This window comes from Oryctolagus cuniculus, chromosome 5, assembly GCF_051225735.1.
Source record: "Oryctolagus cuniculus isolate XC-2025 breed Fujian yellow rabbit chromosome 5, ASM5122573v1, whole genome shotgun sequence".
NCBI classification, from domain to species: Eukaryota; Metazoa; Chordata; class Mammalia; order Lagomorpha; family Leporidae; genus Oryctolagus; species Oryctolagus cuniculus.
In genome coordinates this window covers 151,764,061-151,786,660 of record NC_142871.1, presented here as the reverse complement: position 1 = coordinate 151,786,660, position 22,600 = coordinate 151,764,061, and the positions used below count along the sequence as shown (strand labels likewise).

General features: G+C 45.1%; 2 protein-coding genes across 2 annotated transcripts in view; one reads left to right on the top strand and one right to left on the bottom strand.

The window, feature by feature from the left end:
* The window catches only part of DCDC2 (doublecortin domain containing 2), a 172,269-nt gene that overhangs the window by 101,486 nt on the left and 48,183 nt on the right, over nt 1-22,600 (top strand). The gene's annotated exons all lie outside the window — the stretch shown is intronic.
* On the bottom strand, nt 20,218-20,602 carry LOC108177411 (large ribosomal subunit protein eL39). Its single transcript, XM_017344962.4, has one exon. The coding sequence runs from the start codon at nt 20,539-20,541 to the stop codon at nt 20,386-20,388; it is 156 nt and encodes a 51-aa protein (XP_017200451.1). The 5' UTR covers nt 20,542-20,602; the 3' UTR covers nt 20,218-20,385.

Here is a 22,600-nt window from a genome sequence, read left to right as displayed (position 1 = left end):
CCTTGATTCAGTTTGTGGCCACATACCGTGTCTGGCCTTTCTTCGAAGCCAGCTCCTCAGCTCCATATAAGCTGTCACACCAGGAGCAATCTGTAAGAGAGGGCTTGCCACTATTTTAACAATGGTAACAATAATAAAAAATGTAACAGTAGCAATAATAATAATAGCCATTACTCATAAAATGCCAGGTCTTATTTTGAGCATTAATTCATTTAGTCCTGATGACTCCGTGAGGCAGGACACTTACAAGTCATGTTTCCCAGGTGGGGAAACTGAGGCACAGACAGGTTCAGAGTCACATGACTAGCAGATGGCAAACCTGGGTCAAGTGTCTGCTGTCTGGCTGTCCAGAGGAAGGCAGCCCGTTCCCTGTAGGTAGACCCAGTTCTCTGCCGTGTGGGGTTTCCTAGATCACTGCCTTTTCCAGACAAGGAGCTTGTAAACCCAGAGTCTCCGTCCTGTCCTGGTCACCACTTTGTCTCTCTGTTGTGCTTTCCATTACCAAGAGGTTTAGCTTGTGTCTTAGCCTCGCTGTGTCTGTCATTCTCCCCTTCTGTTTCCTCCCTCACTGCTGTGTGTTTGGACAGAGGAGCTACTCAAAGGATAGAGTCCTCGGCTGCCTTGCTTGGGAGACTCCCAGAGCCGTCCTGGTGGAATATATGCATTCAGTCTCTCACACACTCATCCATTCCTTCACTCCTCTGTGCTCTGATCACTGCCTGCTCTGTCAGGTGCCAGTCAAGTGCACAAAGTGCAGTTTGTGCTCAGGCCCCCTGGTCTCTTGGGAGGAGTGAGCGAGGGGCGCTACTGTTGTGGTAACCACTGTCTGTCTTGGGTGCTCCACTCTGCCCCAGAGCGTGTGTGCTAGGAGGCCAGGGAGGCTTGGGGAAAACTTCATAGAGAGGGCCACTCTGGAGCAAAGACTGAAATAAACCTCCTGCAAGTAGACATACAGCATAAAGACCTTCCAGCCAGGGGTCAGCTGGAGCCCAGGCTCTGAGCCGTGGCTGCTGTTGGGGGTGAGGGTTGGAGTCTGGCCGGTCAGGTGCACAGGGTCGGTGGAGATTCCCAATCTTTTTGTTCTCTCCTGGGGAGGCAGACCAATTGCTGAGGGCTTTACTGGTCAGTGACCCTTGTCTCCTTTGGATGAAAGAATTCAGACTAGAGACAGAGGTTAGAGGAATACAAGCTAGCAGAGTTTAATGAAGTACACCTGACCGAACAGGTGCACTTTCTTCTTGGCAGAAAACTGGGTATCCCATCTGTACATAGATTGGTGTTTTTATGGGTATGAGATACATTTCTTCCCACTGCTTTTTCTCTCCTTCCCCTCTCTGGAATGTCACCAGGTAAAAACCTTCCCAGGCATGGACTTGAAATTGGAATTTGGGGTGCCATACAATATCACCATGTGCTTATTAATAAATTCCCAATATTAATAAGCCTGTGTGGGTTCTTGCCTAATATTCAGAGAAGAATTCTGAATACTGGCATTGATAAACGAGGCAGCATGGTACATTTTTAAGCTTTTATTCAGTAGGAAAGATGCATTGAGAGAGAGTGTTAGTCCAATCTAAGGAGAAGGGAAAATCTGGAAATTAGGTTGGGGTCCATACTAAGCAAAAAGCAGGCCAAAAGCCACGTGCAGCAAGTGTTTTGAGCAGCTATCCACAGCTTATCATAGCAGCGAAACAGAGGCAGAGAGCCCTAACTATGGGAGAGAGGTAAATCTGGTTTCACACTGAGTACCAGGAATTAGCCACGTGGAAGAGCATCTAGGCCAGGAAGCATAGGGCAGGTGGAGCGAAGGCCACGCGTCCTGGAGGCACAGGGCCACAGCCAGCCCCATACTGGCAAAAGGCCAAGGAAATGAGCGGGTGAGCATACTGTGTCCCAGGCTTTTAATCCACTTCCAAAGGGGAGTGGTTAATTAACCTGATTGGCCGGTGGGTGCTCAGGTGTGGCCAGGTAGGAGCACGAGGTCACACTGGGGCATGGTGAAGGCGTAGTCTTCCAGCTCACAAACCCAATCAGTTTTAACCTGTGTGCCTTCCTACATCAGAATCTCCCCTATAATGTTATAGACAAGGACATTCTCTACAATATTATTGGATGGGACTTTTGATTTAAAAATGGCAGGTGGCTTTTAAGACATGTAGGCCCCTTCCCTCATTTAATAGCACAAACTTCCCATTTCTTTCTTTTCTCTCTCTCCCTCTCTCTCTCTCTCACACACACACACGCACACACACACGCACACACGTGCTCACATCTGTCTTGCTGCCTAACAGGGTGATGGAAAGCTGGCAAAGGAGGCTATACATGGAACCCAAAGAACCCTAGGGACCTGACTAAGGGGTCTGGGTTTTATTTTGCAAAGGGTGTGGCTGCCATTGAACAAACTGTTAATTTTCAATTTGGGTGATTTGTTTTTGAGAAAATGATATTGCCTGTTTGAAAAGCCAGTGAAATATGAAGTACACTCAAATATCCTACCATCTTTTAGGATTAAAATGCTCAAACATAGAAAGAGGAACACATGTTTGGTGCAGTGGGTAGGATGCTGGTATGGACCCCTGCATCTTACACTGGAGTGCCTGGGTCCTGGCTCTGCTTCTGATTCTGGCTTCCTGCTAATATTTAGCAGGAGGTGATGGCTTGAGGAGTTGGGTCTCTACCACCCTGCATTCAGTTTCCAGCTCCCAGCTTTGGCCTGGTCCAGCCTTGGCCGTTACAGGCATTTTGGAAGTGAACCAGCATGTGGAAGATTATTTTCTGCCTGTCTCTGTCTCTTGCTGCCTTTCAAGTAAAATAAAAAATAAATAAATAAAAAGAAGCAGAAGAAAACATGGAGAAAGATGTGAAGCAAGCCATCATAGTTTTTGAATAACTTTGGGGAGGGTGGCCTACTTAAATAAGTTCTTTTGAGATTACTCTGTGCTTTGTGAGTATAAACACTGCCAAAAGACACTTAAGTATTCTCCCTAGTGAACTTTTCATGTTTATGGAAAAAAGACTTTTTTCCCTTTACTGTTTTTTGTAGATGGGAAGGGGATGTTTTAGAAATGCTTTTACAGTTCCAGGGGAGATACATGTGTGTATTGTGTTATATATTAAAAATATGATTCACTGCTTAGTTTTCTCCAAATATTTTTAGTTCTTCATTTTATTGAATCTGTCCCATAAAAACACCAAGAGAGCTAGTGATATGACCTTTTACTGTGACACATAATGAGTCCTGTTCTTGAAACATGGTCAACATTTAGTTGTGCATGATTACATGAAATATATTTAAGTCAAATGTCCTGTGCTCCCAGAGGTACCATATAGGAAGTGCTGGATTGTAAAGATTTAAAATTTTGTTCTTTCTGCGTTTCTTGGCCATAGTCTTGGAAAGGCCTGTGGGGTACTCCAGAGGAAAACATAAGGGTCGTCATCCCCCTGTATATTGTATGTTTATCTTGGTTAACAGTATACCACGCAAAGCTGTGATGAGTTATCAGACAGCTCCACTTCCAACCCCAGCTGTCTGAAAGTCACAGGTTTTATAGACCAATGGGAAAACTTCAGCCTGCACTCTGTTTCAGGGAGTGGCAAGATCTTGAATCCAATAAGGAGCAAACAATGATTTCACAGGATGGGGCATATAGAGATTACTTGTCATTATTCCTGGTTGTTTTGATATCAGTATCAAGTGCTTTGTGAACAGATATTCTGACTTAGCACAAGTAGTTGTGTATAAGCAGAAACTCATTGTCTTGTTATAATACTCCATTTTCTTCTGATTCTGATAATCGAAGTGAAGTTGCCCCCACTGTTTTTGGGCAGTGGAAGCTTTCTGGATTCTGAACTCTCAGCTGCAGAAGGGACTATCATAGCCAGCTTTATTTGTTCCTTCTCTTGTGTGTGCTGCTTTTCCCTTCTGCCCACAGCATGACACTGTTATATGCCTCTTATCAATCCAGTTGGGGATGACAGAGACTGATTAGCCCTTTTGAGATTACTTTGATTTTGAAGTTGACCAGTCCTCTAGTCTGTAAGTCATTTATTCCAAAATGCCTACTAATCAAAATAATAACATTAATGATCCTCTACGACTTAGACCCATGTTGTAAATTAACTGGGGAAATACTCATAGCCTTGAGTAGTAGTGTGGTAGCTTTGAGTGTAATCTTGAGTAGTTGTATATGCCCCTCCTTAACTTGTTGACCAGATAATTTCATAGAAGCCCACAGTTTCAAGTTTAGCCGTAACACCTCATGGAAAAAACTCTACAGTTCAGTTAGCTGGAGATAGATTGCATGATCCCAACCAAAATGCCAGCAACATTCTTCTCAGATCTAGAAAAAATGATGCTAACATTCATATAGAAACACAAGAGAACCCAAATAGCTAAAGCAATGTAATACAACAAAGCCAGAGGCATCATAACAAACACCATATTTTAGGACATACTACCGGACAGTTATAATCAAAGTCTACACATCAAAAACAGATGTGTAGACCAATGGAACAGAATAGAAACCCCAGAAATCAATCCACACATCTATAACCAACTTACCTTTGATAAAGGAGTTAAAATTAATACCTGGAGCAAGGACAGTCTTTTCAACAAATGATGCTGGGGAAACTGGATCTCCATGTGCAGAAATATGAAACTAGACCCCTACTTTACACCTTACACAAAAATTCACTCGAAATGGATCTAAGACCTAAATATAAAACCAGATACCATCAAATTATTAGAGAACATTGAGGACACTCTGCAAGAGATTGGCATAGGCAAAGACTACTTTTTAAAAAATATTTATTTCATTTATCTGAAAGAGTTACACAGAGAGAGAAGGAAAGGCAGAGAGAGAGAGAGAGAGAGAGGTCTTCCATCTGCTGGTTCACTCCCCAACTGGCTGCAATGGCCAGAGCTGTGCTGATCCGAAGCCAGGAACCAGGAGCTTCATCCAGGTCTCCCATGTGGGTGCAGGAGCCCAAGGACTTAGGCCATCTTCTACTGCTTTCTCAGGCCATAGCATAGAGCTGGATGGGAAGTAGAACAGCCGGACCTGAACTAGTGCCCATATGGGATGCCAGCACTGCAGGCAGCAGCTTTACCTGCTATGCCACAGTGCTGGCCCCGACAAAGACTTCTTGGAAAAGACCCCAGAGGCTCAGGCAATCAAAGCCAAAATTGACAAATAGGATTACTTCAAGCTAAGAAGCCTTTGCGCTGCAAAAGAAACACTCAGCAAAGTGAAGAGGCAACTGACAGAATGGGAGAAATTATTTACAAACTATACAACTGATAAAGGGCTAACATCCAGAAGCTATAAAGTGCTCAAGAAATTCAACAACAGAACAAACAATCCAGTTAAGAAATGGGCAAAGGACCTGAACAGACATTTTTTAAGAGAGGAAATTCAAATGGCCAGACACTTGAAAAAGTGCTCAGGATCACTGGCCATCAGGAAAATGCAAATCAAAACCACAATGAGGTTTCACCTCATTCCAGTTAGAATGGCTCTCTCTTATGCAGAAATCAACAAACAACAAATGCTTGCAAAGATGTGGGGCAGATCCACTGATGGTGGGAATATAAACTGGTGCAGTCATTGTGGAAGTGAAATAGGAATATGGCCCCCTGGAAGTCCCCCTAAAGTCCCATCTGGGGTGCCATATGAAATTGGAATATGGGGTATCACATGATATCACCATGTGCTTATTAGTAAATTCCCAATATTAATAAGCCCTTGTGGGTTCTTGCCTAATATTCAGAGAAGAATTCTGAATATCGGCATAAATGAATGAGGCCGCATGATACGTTTTAAGCTTTTATTCAGTGAGAGAAATGCATAGGAGAGTGAGGGTTCTATCTAAGAGAGAGAGAAATCTGGATTCCTACCAAGTATCAGGAGTCAGCCCCGTGGAGGAGCATGTAGGCCAAGAAGCATGAGGCAGGTGGCCCGATGGCCACGCGCCCTGGAGGTGCAGGGCTGCACAGGCCCAAACTGGCAACAGGCAAGAATGTAAAGAAAAAAAGGGCTGGGCACACCCACCATGTCCCAGGCTTTTAATCCTTTTAATTCAAAGGAGAGTGGTTAATTAACCTGATTGGCCGGTGGGCACACTGGTGTGGCCAGGTAGGGACATGAGGTCACATAGGGGCATGGTGAAGGTGTGCTCTTCTAGCTCACAAACCTAATCAATTTTATTCTATATGCCTGCCTACAACAGAAGACAGTATGGAGATACCTTAGAAATTGGAATATAGAGCTACCATGTGATCCAGCTATCCCCTTCCTGGGAATTTATCTAAACTAAAAGAATTCAGCATATGTAAAAGTTACCTGTAGTGCCATGTTTGTTGCAGCAGAATTCATAGTAGCTAAGTTATGAAATCAATCCAAATGTCCATCATCTGTTGACTGGATAAAAAAAATTATGGTATAGGGGCTGGTGCTGTGGCGTAGCAGGTAAAGATGCCGCCTACAGTGCCAGCATCCCATATTGGCACCTGTTTGAGGCCTGCTGCTCCACTTCTGATCCAGCTCTCCGCTATGGCCTGGGAAAGCAATGGAAGATGGCCCAAGTGCTTGGGTTCCTGCACCCATGTGGGAGACCCAAAATAAATTCCTGGCTTCTGGCTTCAGATCGGCGCAGCTCCAGCCATTGCAGCCATCTGGGGAGTTAACCTGCGGATGGAAGACCTCTTCCTCTTTCTCCCTCTCTCTCTGCCTCTCTGTAACTTTGCCTTTCAAATAAATAAATAAACCTTAAAAAAAAGAAATTATGGAATATATATATAATATATATTCCAGAGTACTACTCAGCTGTATAAAAAAATGAAATCCTGTCTTTTGCAACAAGATGGACAAAATGGCAACTATTATACCAAGTGAAATAAGCCAGGCACAAAAAGACAGGTATCGTAAGTTTTCCCTGATCCAAGTTAACTAATGGCATACCTGGAATGTAATGTATTGGAGTGAAATGGACATTTTGAGAATCAATGACTTTTTACAGCCCTTGTCTTTTCTATTGAAGAACATTTTTTTTTCCTTCATGCTATTTGTTGAACTCTTTTACTTAGTGTAAGGGTAACTTTATGATCATTAAGTAAGCTGAAAATAGACCTGTGTAAAAATTAAGAGTGGAAATGGAGAGGGAAGAGGAAGAAGGGTTATTTAGCACACGGGTGGGAAAGTATGTAGGGTGGGAAGTATCACTATGTTCCTAAATTTGTTTACATTAAATACATGAAACTTGTATAAATTAAATAAAATTTTAAAAAGCACAACAAATTCATGTAAAAAAATAAATTCTACAACACTTGTAATCAGCAGAGCTGGTGTCAACTTGGTGTCTGATTTCTACTTCTAACCTCTTTCTGCTCTCTGATGTATCTCTTTAAAGTTGCCGAGGGTTCAAAGATGATGGTCTGTTTTTAGGATAAATCAAATAATCTGGCACCTAATCAGGGCGGATTTTCAACTAGAACCTCACAGAATGGCCAACAATTACACTAGACTTCCATGATTTTCTAACTAGTCAGTCCCAGTGTTCTTTCTAAAATATTTTGTCTTTTTACTCTGAAAATGAATCTGTGACTTCCCTGGATATTTTAACTGTATTACACTGCCTGCACATTGTTCTCAAAAATGTTCTTTATTGAGCAAGTGAGACCATGTGATCTCTCCTTTCTGGCCTTTGTACATCTCACACCAGCTTGCATTGCTATGTTGTTTTCTAAATTTTGTTTTATAGGATGATTGTTATCACTTTATTTTTGTTCAGAGTGACTTTGAATGTTGAAATAGGTACTTCACAGAACTGAAAAAGGAATGTTAAAGACTAGAGAGTAACCAGAGACCTCTGAAATTGTAATGAAGACCACAGACAGCCACCATATTCTTTTAGCATCTCTCAGCACCACCTCTTGGAGCTCCTGGGCTTTGTTCTCCCATAGTGCATACAAACCTTCTTCCTGTGATAGGATTCTGCTACAAGCAGATTCTATTCTTCTCTCTATGTATTCTTTTTTATGGATTATATTCTTTCAGCCTAGGAACAGGACAATGGAGAGAACTTTAATTTTCAGTTGGAAAGATAATCGCAGGGAAGGATCCTGATTGGCTGAGCTTAATGACATGAGCACACCCCACTTTTCTCATGGCTGGGGACCAGTGACCTGTGAGATGAGCTGGGTTGGTCACAGACCCTTCACAGTAGTTTAGAAACAGGGATGTTTGTGAACCAGGCAGTCACACCCATCACGGTGACATCGAGACTTAACAAAGTAGAGTGAGAAAAGACTCACCTCTGATTAAAACTAAGCTCATGGTGCATGGAAGAAAGAGCTTTCTATTAGCACTTGGACCTAGCAGCAGGGAGCAGTGTCCCGGCAGTGTCCTGCCCCTCTTTGGCACAAAGGGAATATCATTCCTGTTGTTCCTCCTTTGGGCTGAGAAGGTGAAGTTTGTGCTCACCTCCATTGTGCTTATTACACGTTGTACTACAATTTGTCTGCACATCTGCTTCCCCCACTGACTTTGGGTTACTTGAAGGCTGAGATTATGCTGCGTTTGTGTTGGAAATGAATGCTTGCTCAACAGTTCTAGAATGATAAAAGTATAGCCTTTTACCACAGATTCAGGGCAGAGAATGGTTGGATTGTGCATGTCAAAGATTTTAGGAGCCGGCGCCGTGGCTCAATAGGCTAATCCTCCACCTTGCGGCGCCGGCACACCGGGTTCTAGTCCCGGTCGGGGTGCCGGATTCTGTCCCGGTTGCCCCTCTTCCAGGCCAGCTCTCTGCTATGGCCAGGGAGTGCAGTGGAGGATGGCCCAGGTGCTTGGGCCCTGCACCCCATGGGAGACCAGGAAAAGCACCTGGATCCTGGCTCCTGCCATCGGATCAGCGCGGTGCGCCGGCTGCAGCGGCGGCCATTGGAGGGTGAACCAACGGCAAAGGAAGACCTTTCTCTCTCTGTCTCTCTCTCTCTGACTGTCCACTCTGCCTGTCAAAAAAAAAAAATTAAAAAAAAAAAAAAGATTTTAAAGGGAATAGGCTTTTCTATAGCAGACACAGTCCCCTGCATACTCCTCACAGGACAACCTTTTCTGTTGCTCTGAAAGTGAGCAGTCCGTTCATGCGGTGGCCCCAGTCTGCTTCCTTATAAGCCCCTTGTTCCTGCGGGAGCCACCAGCAAAACTGAGTGGAGAATAAGTCTCTTCTGCTTGGCGGCCCTTTGGGAGTTTGGAGACAGATACTGATGCTCGGTGTTTGTCCAGGTCCAGCAGAATCATCCCGTTACTTCCTCCGTTCCTCTGTGAGAAGGATTTCTGGGTTCTCTCATCCTGGCTAGAGTTTACCTGTTAACTTCGGGGTATGTCATGGCCCCCTTTATCTGACACCCCTGGAACCAACCTGAAACATCCATGATGTGGTTTGGCTTACGCAGCATTTACGTTGGGATGATGGCACTCCAGGACAACACTGGTGGTTCTGGAAACAGAACCATTTGCTTAAAGGAAATTTTATGTGAATTCTAGTTTGTATAATAAACAAAGAGGATCTTCACTGGAAAGTGTTTGCTGGACTGGCCAGGAGGCTCAGCTGTGTGTGTTTTATGTCTCCACTCACCGTGGTGGCTGTGGAAACATTTTGAGGGAACTCTAAGGTTGTGTGGCTTACCTCAGTCTGAAAAAATGTGTTGTTAAACAGTATGTTTTTATGAATGAAATTGAAGTTTTCAGTCTTAAGTTACATTACATTAGGTTTAAGTGCTACTCAGTTTCTCATTTATTTCCTCATGAACAGTTGTCAAATCACATCTTCCCATTCCATAATGCAGACTTTTTTATGTTTTCCTACTGAATTTAATTTTGTTGATCCATGCTGCAGCCTGTCAGGATCATGTTAGGTCTTGGTTTTGTTGCGTGTTTATTTGTTATCCTTTCGGTCTGCCGTGATCTGGGTGTTTGGCAGGTGTTCTATCCATGCGTTTATCGAAATAAATAGGGGTCAGTCAGAGAGATCCTTCTGCAAATTCACAGTTGGGCATTGATGCACACTGTTAGGGGGTTACAGACCTTGTACCCAACAATCCAGAGGCTAAACGAACCACCTTCTGCCTTGGGACTTTTCTGGATTGATTCCGTTTCTGTCCTGTACTGCCTGAAATTTAGACGCAAACTTGATTTTGTCTTCCCCTCACTACACATTCCTGATGGCTCACCAAGGCCTGCTGGCTTTACTTATGGACAATTAGGAAAGTTCCCTGATTGTTGTTTCTCTACCTCAGCCCTCACTGGGGTGTTCCCTCCCACTCTACAGCTGCAGGACCTCCAAAGGGGCGTCCTTTCTTCCAGCCTTTCCCCTCAGTTGTGTTCTGCACTTCTCTCCGGCATCATGTGTCTGAAACAAAATCTGACCATGTGGTTCCCGTGCTTTGAACGCTCCAACAAGTAATGAATGAACCTACTTTAATCCATAAAGTCATTGTAATTTTCCACCTAGATTTTACCATCATATATATGGAAATATTTAGACTACTATGTTGAAATGCAAATTTTCTATGTGTTTTTGTTTGTTTTGTTTCAGGTTGCTGCTAGTCAAATATAGCAGGGAAATTTGGGTATGTTTTTCCATGGCCAGAAGAGAGTACAATTTAAAGCAAAAATATTTTTTTTCCAAGAACTGCATTCATTCATTCCTATTTATCAACTATTTATTGAACACAGACTCTCTGGAAGGCACTGTGTCAACCTATAGAGACAGTTCCATATTTGCTAAAGCAACATTATGAATCTGATTTTCCTTGTTCAATCCCCCAGAATAATATTTTGCCTATCCACCAGATAGAACCTAGTGTATCCCCATTATAAATTAAAGAGCATGGCCTGTGTAATGGAGGAGTGTGGGCCTGGTCATGCCTTGGGCAAATTATTCCACAATTCTGTTCTCAACTGTAAAATCAAAGGGTCGAACCATTTACTTTCTGGATTCCTTCGAGGCTTTAAAATATAACGATCTAATTAATGTTGATGGCCTCTTGGCTTACAGTTTAGTATTTTTCAGTTTGTTTAGTGCCTGAACATGCTGATTGAGTTGACTTTGTGAGCACCTGCATATTTATTACAAGGTTCCGGAGGACAGTGGCAACAGTGTGCTCACTGAAACAGGAAAGGGTGCTTCTCTTGGTAGGGAGTGCATACACTTTGATTCCTTAGGTATTTGAAAGCTTAGTGAACTAATATTTATTATGCAGTGGGAGAACAGCTTAAGTATTTCTGTGCCTGGTTAATTGAGATGTGGTGCTTTGATTTTATGGCATTTTGTCTGAATAAATCTTTTAATGCACTGCTTGAGTATATGGATATTACTGATGTTTCAGACATGGCATAACCATATATCTTTTTATATCTGTTACAGTGGATTAAATTGCTATATGAAGTTTAAACTGCTCCATCAACAAAATTGAACATTTTAGTTTTATATATATATGTATATATCTGAAATTACTGAAGGCATGAAACAAATATTATCTCCAAGTCATTTTTGAAAGGAAGTATTTTAATGTTCTCGGTGAATAATTTCTCTCTGCCTGAGAGCTGCTGTTGTATCCTGGGAAATATTCAGAGGAGAAGATAAAATTATTTAGATTTGCAGTTTCTTGTCATGGGAGGTGAAGGCCTTTTTATTATTATTATTAATGGGATGGGAATAGTTCCATCACGTGAGTCTCCCTGCACAGCATCCTGAGAACAACCTTCTCATCACATAAATAATTACGGTTCTGTATTTTAATGCCTCCTGCCATCATTTCCCTCCCCCTCTACACCGCCTTCTTTTGGAGTGAAGAGGGCAGCACTCCTCTCAGATAGTTTTCTTCAAGCACCCACACATGCAGACTGTTAGTAAAGTGGTGGAGAGGGTAGGCAGGGCTGTGTCTTTGTCCCGGCAACTCTCAGGTCTGAACTGGCTGGAAAGGGCTGTGGCAAGAACAGGTGCATGTTCTTTTAAAAGTAAACTTCGTGCATGTAGAAATTGCCATATATTTTCCACAGAAAAAATCGACTTCTAGCCCCATGTCTTTTCCCTTTGTTGTGGGTCTTCCTATGCATCCAGAGTTCTGGGCCTGGGTCTTGGGAAAGTACATCCTGCACATAATGGAACCCAGGGCCCAGGCTAGGCCAGGGGCTCAGGGTGAGCCCCAGGGGCCCAGGGTGAGCCAGTGATTTCTGTGTGTTAACATTTACTTTCTGTGCCTGGAACAGTACCCAACACATAGTGGATGCTCTTTAAGTATTGTTGGATTCATGAAAGTTTTTTTTTTTTTTTTTTAAACTCTCTTAAGTGTTCCTAATAATAAAACTCCTTTGAAACCTCTCAGGATAGGTCCTAAGGTTAGGAGAGAAGTGCTAACCTTTCCTGTTCTGGTCCAGGCAAGGAGTGGGAGTGTGGGTTAGCTGCAGGCTGGGCTGGTAGGGAGCAAAGCCAGTGGCCAAAGTGTCACCGGAAGCCATGGGGATTCCTGTCTTCATACAAGAAAGAATTTAGAGAGCGAAGTGATAAGGTTTCATTGGGGACAGGGAATCCGTCAGGACGGAAGGGACAGATAGAGTGCCCAGTCACTCCGACTGGGGGAGAGTGAGGATACTTGATTGAATGGAGAGAATACACCTGGGCAGGCCAGGCGGGCGGCTCAGCAGAGAGCTGAGAGCTGAGCACGCAGTCTTTGTTTAGACTGGGGCTTATAAAGGAAAAGGGGGCCAGGTTTCTCCTTCCACTCCTTCTCCTCTAGGACAAAGTGTTCGTTCGGTTAATATATGAAAAATTCCTTTGCAAGTTTGCCACTGAGGTTGTCAGACAGGGGAAGACTTGCTGGGTCGGCCAAGGGGCTTCTCTCTGGGGTGCCTGCCTTAGAGGAAAGCTGTTTATCAGGCCAGGTAGAGGGGCAGGACCTCCTGGAAGGTTCTCAGGGTCTGGGCAGGACTTTGAATTGCAGATGCTGGATGTAGGTGCTGGACTGCCATAGATGTCAGTTTCCTTAGGCCCTTCTTGCACACACAAGCTCATTTCTAACTTCCTGCCTAATAAAACCACAGGCCTCTCCGAAAGAAAATGGCATGCCTAGGGCTCATCAGCCTAGCGGTTGGGATAGCAACCTCAGACTCCTGCAGTCCTGGGGTCAGTGGGCTGCGGTGTGGGTGAGGATCACGTCCCTCGGAACAGGAGCATAAAATAATGCAAGCTGGACACATTCCCATTTATTCCCACTTACAGGCTCTCTGAAGACGTGAGCACAAGTGCAAGGTGTCCGGCGTGTAACAAATCTTCTCAGGCAGACGAATCAATTAATTCACAGGCTTTTATTGGGATTCCCGGGCGAGGTTCCCCAGTCCCAACAGAGCGGGAGGGGGAGGGGGGCGGGGAAGTCGTGTGTCAGAGGTTGGGCGGGCTCCTTTTATAGATACAGGGCATGGGGGTTAAAGGTTGAGGCAGGTCTGATCCTCATTAGTTGACCTTTAGGTACCCGTGGGGACCTTGACAAGGACTTTTCTTCCCCGGAAGTGCCGGTAGGAACTCTCCATTCCCGGAAGTGTAGGCCTTCCCTCCTTGCGGATCCCAAAGCTACCAACAAGCACTGGGGATTTTTAAGGTTTTAATAGAATCTGAGTGTTCTGAAAGGAAGGGCCTGCAGACTAAGCCAGCTTTTCTGTTTGACTGGCTGATTTCATTAAAAAATGCCTCCTGTGACCTGAACAACTTTTGCCTGCCTCCTCCCCTCTTTGTTTTCTGAAGCATTTAATGGGAATGTGGTATACATAACAGTGGCCCCTAAAGACCCACCGAACAAGGACCTGTAGTGCCACAGGGCTGGGGGAAGTTGAGGTTGTGAACAGCTGACATGCAAATAAGCAGGTAGACGGTCCTGAATGACTTGGGTGGGTTCAGCGTATTGCCTGGGGCCCTTTAAATGTGAAAGAGGGAGAGGGAGAGTCAGAACCAGGGAGATGACATCACAGGAAAGCCTCAGCCAGGGCCCATTGCTGGCCTGGAGGATGGGAGTGGCCCCAACTAAGGGATGGGGCTGAGCTGCAGGCCTGTGACCCCTCCGTGTCATCCAGAGAGACAAGACGCCTTTCCCACGCTGGCCTCCAGGGCTCTGGCACGGGAAGGACTGCCTGGTGTGAGTTTAGCCGTGACGGTGGTGGTAATTTGTTACACCATCTGCAGGAAAGCAGTACAGAAGGAGCAAAGGAGAACCTGTCTTCATGTTTTCACCACACATTTATTTCATAAAGCTGTGATCTCCAGCATCCTCTCAGGGAAAGTGAAAAGCCAGGAACAGAACAGGGCGTCCTTTTGAAGTCTGGCTGCCAGACTAGCCAATGGCTGTAACAGGACTGTCAGGGAGTCAGATCGTCCTCAAGAGGTCCTGGCAGGGCTCCCTCCTTGTCATTTGTCTCTGCCCCCACCCCTAGTCACACCCTCCCTCTGGAGAGTGACCCAGACTCACAACTGGGTCCTTCTTGGAACCCTGCTAGGCAAGGTGGGGGTGGTTAAAGTCGCTGCACTGTGCAGCTCTCGGAATTCTTCATTAGCAGATGTTTAAAAGTCAGTGCTCTAAAATTACTCGCAGAAGCTTATAAATATGAATTTCCCGTAATTCACATTTTATAAGAACTCCTATCAGCTGTATCACAGCTTGAAAAATACCAAAAACGCATTAGAAAAATCTTTCTGTTTAAAACTAGATTGATCCCACATTTACATGGCAAAAGAAGGCCATTAAGCGGCAGGCAGTAAAAGCTTCATTTCAGAGAGCTTGAGAAAAAAAAACTCAAAATAATTCACTTCTACCCAGGCCATTTGACAACGGTTAGACTTTTCCTTACAAAATAAAATGAAATCCCACCACCTGCTGCTTAGAAATCTCCAATTAATGCTGTAAAAAAGTGCCTTCATTTAAAAAGCCAATGTGTAAATTTCTCCACCCTGGGTACAGACATTTCTTCAAATTTGCTGTAACCTTTTGCTCCTGTCTGCTGCGGGAAGAGCCTTCCCGATTCCAAAACGAAGCCGGGACTGATTTCCACCTAATTATTTAAGTGCTAAACCCCTTTCCATTCATTAGATTCAGTTTATTTAAAATACTAATAATTCAAATATAATCGGTTATGTGTGTTTAGTAGAAATTGTGAAGGAAGATTATCAAAGCTTGTCAGTATTCCACCTGTGAATTCAAACAAGGGTACCTTTGCACAAACGACAGAAGAGAAAGAGGGGATGGCTGGCCCTGGTAAGGCGGAATCTGTAGGTGTGCAAATCGCCACCTCTCAACAGTGCTGAGTCTGAGTCTGTAACATCTTCCTTCCCACCCTGGTGGTCAGGTTCTTCTCAGGGGTCGCCTCACATGTTTTTGAAACAGGCCCTTCTGTTTAGCAGGTGCATGGGCGACGGACGGGCCATATTCATCAGCATAGGCCGATTCTGTCATTCCGTCCAGCTACCCTGCCTGCTGTCAGGTCAGTGGCTAGCGTGGAAAGGGGTTGCCAAGAATAATCCGGGGCTGTTGTGGTTTTTTGGGAGGGAGCAGGGAGCTCCTGGCAGACTGGACTGTGTGTGCAGGTGCTGGCTGTCCTGGAGAGGCCCCTGTGTTTCTGTTGAACTCTCTAGGCACTCCACAGTGCAGCCCTCTGGTACAGCTTCCTCTCTTTCCTCCTCAACGTTCATCCCAGATTGGTGTCTTTAGCTCCGTCTCTTGGTGACCCTTGCTTTTCTGGTGTTTTGTCCTCATTGCTTGCTCCTGTAGGCCATGTCCTGCTCTGTCTGTGTGCTCTGATGGCCCAGAGGGAGTACACATCCCCCTGGGAAGACTTGACAGTCTCCACCCTTGCTGATCTCAACCTTTCACTTGTGCTTGCAGAGTTAGAGGTTTGCTCTCCAAAAGGCATCCATGCGACTTACTGCCTTCTTAATCAGTGCATTGGGCTGCTATTGCATTCCCTCTGGAGTCTTCTCAAAGGCTCTCCCCTTGTGTTTTTGTGCTGCTCCCATCTGCTGCCCCCTCTCTGTCACTGTGTACACGGAATATTCTGCAGAGTTCCGTCCCAGGCGCTCTCTCACCCTCAGTATCTCCGGCCTCCACACCCCCGCAGAGCACCAGTCTGACACTCCAGCTGCCTCCTGTGGAAGCGACCTGATGTCTCCAACTGAAGAGATTCTAGATCAAACTCATTCTCTGTGGATCCTTTCCAGTGATGTCTTCCTGTGTATTCCACTCAGATGCCTATGAGGGAAACATGGAGTCATCTCTCAGCTAGTTGAAGCCAGGAGCCTGGAGGTCAATCCAGGTCTTCCAAGTGGGTGATAGGTACTCAATTACTTGAGCCATCATCTGCTCCCTCCCAGGCTGCTCATTAGCAGGAAGCTGATTAGAATTAGAGCGAGGACTCAAACCAGCACTCAGATCTGGGATGCAGGTGTCCCGCGCAGTGTCTTAACTGCTGCACCAAATTACTTGCCTCCCTGACCCATTTTCCTTGTTCCCAGGAGCCGAGTCTATCCCTGTCGCCTGGCATGGAAATCTTGCCCTGGTCTGCTGTGGTCTCTGTTGCTTACGCTTTGCTGGAGTGGCCTGGTCACTGCACTTTTACACCCTTTACAAGGGGCTACTGAGAATCCAGTTTCTCTATGAGTGCTTCACAAACCCTCAGTCAGAAAGAACCTATATTTGTGAATCTGTATATATGAATTACATGAAATTTGTATACCTTAAATAAAATTTAAAAAAAAGAAAGGACCATCTTTTTCTTAGCCTACCATTAGCTCTTTATGTAGACCCACATTATGGTGTCTGTGACTTAATGCATTGTTTATTGTGAGCGTGATCTGTATCTTTTGTTCATCTTGGTATCCTGAATGCTGTTGTGAGACTTGCTTCAAGAGAGTGGGGTGGGTATCAGTGAAAGTTTGTGAATCCATGCATGTTTGCTTCTAATTGAAATGCAGCTGTACCATGCATGGATAAGTATTGCTGTTTTAAACTCCTCTTATCTTTATACAGTGCTGACCACACATGACAAAGAATACAGACTGTTCACCCATTTGTGATTAGTGCAAGCAAGAGAAAGTGGGAGACAGGAATGATGTGTCATAGCATCTACTGGCTGCATCTTGATCTGGTGTGATAGACTGTTTTTGCTGATTTGATACTAGTGGGAACACATGCCTTTAAGGCAAGAACTAAATTGCCAGAAATTTTGAGAAATGTTAATTTTGATTGGATTAGGTAATTAAATTGAAAAACAAAAAGGAGTTCCAGACTTTCCAAAGGGCTGTATTCTCGGAACATTGTATTTATGTGTGTGTGTGTGTGTGTGTGTGTGTGTAGGTATGTGTATAATTGTAAAGATAAAACTTCCTAATACTGTTTATGTAATGTATAGAATGTAAGTAAATGATGGGCTTGCCAGTGCTAGAAATGGCTTGCCAGTGAAATGGAGAATTAAACAATGTGACTGATGTCAGGACTGACTGAGAAGGAGAGCCAGTTAGTACATTCAGCCTGTTAATAGACTTAGTAGGTATGTGCTACTATTCAATTTATAATGTTTCTTTGTGAACTTTCTATTATCTTCATCTATATATGTGATACCTATGTAGATATGGAGACAGGCACTCTTACTTATGTGTGTATGCATGTGTGTATGTGTGTGTGAGAGATGTTTATCCAGTTAATTCACATGTTTTTATGGCCAGGGATGAACTTGTCTCCTATTTATGTCTACTGCCCTAGATCAATCACACCTAATGTTCAAGTTGTTGCAAATGCTTCGGAGTTCCTTGCTGACAACTTAATTACCTGTGCATATCAAATTGAAATGGTACAAACATTTAGTTCCATTTTTTAAAAATAAAAAAGTATCCAGAGTCCCAGAACAGCTATGAATTTCCAGATTCTAAAGTTTATTTTGCTTATTTGAAAGGCAGAGAGAGTAAGAATCAGAAGGAGAAAGAGACAGAGAGATTTCCCATTCTGCTGGTACACTCTCCAAATACTTGCAACTGCTGGGGCTGGGCCAGGCCAGACTCACACATGGGCGACAGGGACCTAAGTGCCTGAGCCATCACTGTGGCCTTCCAGGGTGGACATCAGCTGGAAGCTGGAATGGAGGGCGGAGCTGGGACTCAGGCAGGTGGGCCACCGTGGGATGTGGACACCTGCAGCAGCATCCTGACCACTGTGCCCAGAGCCTGCTCTGAACTTCTAGATTTTTTTCTGGGGCACAAACTCAGCTGCCACTTAGAAGAATCTGGGTATGGGAGTTACCTCCCAATTGGAGGAGGGAACCCAAGAGCTGAAGCATTGCTTTTCATGTAAAAGAAGTGTCTTCACTCTCTCTGCTCTCCGTGCTGTGCTGTCTTCTCTAAGGCTCCAAGAAGAGTGCCTGTGATGCAAACGTTTGGCTGAACCACCCATGTGTTTATTATGTTTTCATTGGCTTGTTTCATAACTGTATGAAATGCTAAGGACATCAGCATGAATGAGACCTGGCCTCTCCCTGCAAGGCATTCATAGTCAGATGAGGGAGTGTGTTGGGGGGGTGGGGGTGTGTTGGGGGGATGGGTGGGGGTGGGGTGAGTGCCACCTAGAAAGAAGCAGGTGCAGGCTGCAGCAGGATCCCAGGGAGGGAGAGTTGAGGCCACACTGGGAGGCCGGGCTGTGCCTCCTGGGGGAGGGGTTGCTTGGGGGGGGGCCCTCATGAATTCCTCTTCAGTAGTGAGTTCTGTCATCCTCAGCCCAGTGCTCCGAGAACAGCTTACAAGATCCTTCACCTCCAGGCACGCTGCACTTGTATGTACACTCGTGTGCCTACACCCACACTGCCATACACACTCCCCAAATGCCTCAGCCAAACAGAATATTAACAAGGACTCCAATTCCATTGCCTTCTGTGAAAGAATACTGGATCCTTACTATCTCTCATTGTTTTGCCTGCTTTGACACATTAGAGTCGTTTTTCGGTTCCCAACTCTCCCATGAAAATGTGCCTGCAAAGGTTGCCCTTGGTCAGACTCCGTGGTCTCTTTGCAGCTTCTTTTTTTCTTGACTTCTTGCCCCTTATAAAGAGGCTCCTCACTTAACACTGCTTAATCTTGGACAAGCTGTTTCTGTCTGCCCCAGTTCCCTTAGTTATAAAATGAGATAACAGTGTCATCATCATCATCATCACTGTAGGAGTGCGGATTGAGAGTGTATGCAGAGTGCCTGGCACAAAGCGAGCATAATACAGTGGTGGTTATGTAACTCGTCTGATCATTCTTTCGTTACAGCAGTTCTTCCCGGGTTGGAGCGTCACAGTCTTTGGTTTTCCTCTGGCCTCTCTCACTGAGTCTTTTCAGCCCCCTTACACCCCCCGCCCCTCTGTTTTATTCCACTTCCCCTTCAATATGAAGGTCTCAGGTTTGTTCTCTGGCTTCTTGGGCTAACACACGCATCGCAGCTCTGCTCTCTGCTGCCGCACTTCCCCGGGCACAGCTGAAACCCGCGCTGTTTACAGAGTGGTCCTTTTTTTTTTTTTTTTGACAGGCAGAGTGGACAGTGAGAGAGAGACAGAAAGGTCTTCCTTTGCCGTTGGTTCACCCTCCAATGGCCGCCACGGCTGGCGCACCGCGCTGATCCGATGGCAGGAGCCAGGTGCTTCTCCTGGTCTCCCATGGGGTGCAGGGCCCAAGCACCTGGGCCATCCTCCACTGCACTCCCGGGCCACAGCAGAGAGCTGGCCTGGAAGAGGGGCAACCGGGAAAGAATCCGGCGCCCCGACCAGGACTAGAACCCGGTGTGCCGGCACTGCTAGGTGGAGGATTAGCCTAGTGAGCCGCGGCGCCGGCCTCAGAGCGGTCTTTTCTAAACCTCCAATCTCAGCATGTTCCCCCGCTGCTGAAAACCTGTCACAGACGCCCCTTCCCAGGAGCAGACTCCCTGTGTTGGTTTACAGACCGTCTTCCATGGCGGGCGCTTGCCTACGCTGCAAGTCTTCCCCTAGACTCTTCGAGAGCATCACACGTCAGGAACCTGTGCAGTCCCGCGGCGGGCTCTGCCCTGTGTGGCCTTGCTCATGCTGCTCGCTCTTCCCAGCAGCACAGGCATCACCTCCTCTCATGCCCCTGTCCCTGGATATGCAACAGCTCTACCGTCTGGTCCTGCTTTTTTTTTTCAAAAGGGATCACATATTTATTACTGAACCAGCCCACTGGTCACAGCCCTAATCAAACATGTCCAGCTGTCCAGATGATGGTGACATCTTCAGCTTGATGTGGTGATAGTGACGTTGTGACATTGAGACAGAAGAAATGAGCACGCCATTCAAGTGCAATTCCTTATAGACCCAGCTTGGTTCTTCTCCAATGTCTCCTCTTGGAGTTATACCTGATTTTATTACCAGTTTTCATCCGAATCCATTGCGGAATGGGGCGGTTTTGTTTTTGTTTTTTGGCCAGGAACCTCTTGATTCTGAAGGTCTTGTGAGAAGACATGGCGAGGAAGAATCAGGGACACCCACCACGATGGCGGAGGAAAGGAGAAAGGAATGGTCCTGCTTTGTCCCACAGAAGCAGACTGTTCTCAGGCCACAAGAACACTTAGCGTGCTGACTTGCACACACAACATTTCCCTGAGGGGCAAGGGTTCTGTCTCATTTCCTGTTCCTCCTAAGCACCTAAGGAGCAGCCCCAGCAGTTGGTACAGAGTTGGTGCTTGTAGAACGAATGGACAGTTGGATGAGCGAGCCAACCAGAGTTTTTATGCGTATCAGCCTGGATGTGGAAGCTCATCCCCGTGTGCCTGGTAAGGCGATGCCATCCATGCCGCCTTCTGGCCCTCAGGGAGGGACTTTGCCGAGCTCTTCCTGGTTTTCCTTCCCTAGACGAAGGGTAGGAATCTGCCCAGTGGGAACCTACACATGATCTCCTCATTGTACTCTGTTAAGAGGAAAGGAAATGGATGAAGTCAAGGTCATTTAGTGCATTAGACAAAGGAACTCCTGAGTCCAGTGCAGTGAAGCCAAGAGGTTTTTTTTTTTTTTAACTCTTAAACCCTTTCAGATGACTAGTGGTCATAGCCGTTTTTCCTCTGCAGCCAATTCTGCTTTTTTTTTTTTTTTTAAGTGCCGTTTTGGTGATTATCTAGGCAAGTGTGGCAACTAATACTAGCTGCAAATCCTCAGACACACGATAATTCATGAAGGGCCTGGTCGGCACGATCCCTGTGCAGTGCAATTTATTGGAAGATAATAAATTCAGGGAAGTCAGTCAGATGTGCAAAACATTTGCATGGATTGTTTGTTTAACATAGAAATTTCTTTTGGGGATTATCTGTCATTTGTGCACTTATTCAGTTGCCCATTTGCCAGTTTGCACCACCTCTGATCACTCAAAGGCCTTTCCCAAGTTAACGTAAAACTGATGCAAGCCACGTGAGTTTAATAAAGTAGATGGATTGGGAAAGTGAGAGAGGATGCTTGATCCACAGTAAAGGTTTCTAGATGTTTCAAGCAGGATCCAGATCCATGAAGCACCCTGTATACTTGCAGTTAGCCCAAGGCCAGCCTCTGCTGCATGTCCCCTGTGACCACATGGGGCCATTGCATGTGGCTGCATTGTCTAGTTTTAAAATGAGCAGCTTAATATGTACTTAAGAACTACGTGTGGCATATTTAAATATCAATTTGGACTGTGTGAGTAGTCTTAGAATTGTATTCAGAATGAAGTTGATTCAGTTAGACATGGTTTCAATGATATTATGAGCTCCTCTGTACTTAAAAGCTTTTTCCAAAAGTTTTCTTAGACAGGTTTGCCAGAGTCTATTTAAACCCAGCTGTGGAACTCATTAATGTGTGCTAAACTCATTTGACCACTGACATTTTGAAAAGGAGAAAATAATTTTTTTAATACACATATACCCATATGGTAATATAGATATATTTTCATCTGTCTTTTTTCATGAAAGTGTTCAGCTTTTGCTCTAAAAGAACAAATGTACATATATATCTATATATATTTCTATATATATTTGAGTATCTACTCAAGCAAATATAATCCAAAATAAGAATGGCTGGCTGTCATTATATGAGAACCTTGTGATTTCCCTGTTTAAAAATTATTCATTTTTTTTTTTATTTTTTGACAGGCAGAGTGGACAGTGAGAGAGAGAGACAGAGAGAAAGGTCTTCCTTTGTCGTTGGTTCACCCTCCAATGGCCGCTGCGGCCGGTGCGCTGCAGCCGGCACACCACGCTGATCTGAAGGCAGGAGCCAGGTGCTTCTCCTGGTCTCCCATGGGGTGCAGGGCCCAAGCACCTGGGCCATCCTCCACTGCACTCCCTGGCCACAGCAGACAGCTGGCCTGGAAGAGGGGCAACCGGGACAGAATCCGGCGCCCCGACCAGGACTAGAACCCCGTGTGCCAGCACCGCAAGGCGGAGGATTAGCCTAGTGAGCCACGGTGCTGGCCTATCAGTTTTTGATTATTTTTATTTTGCATTCTAGTTGATTCTACTGCTTTATGGATATACTATTATTAAACCTGTAGCTCACCT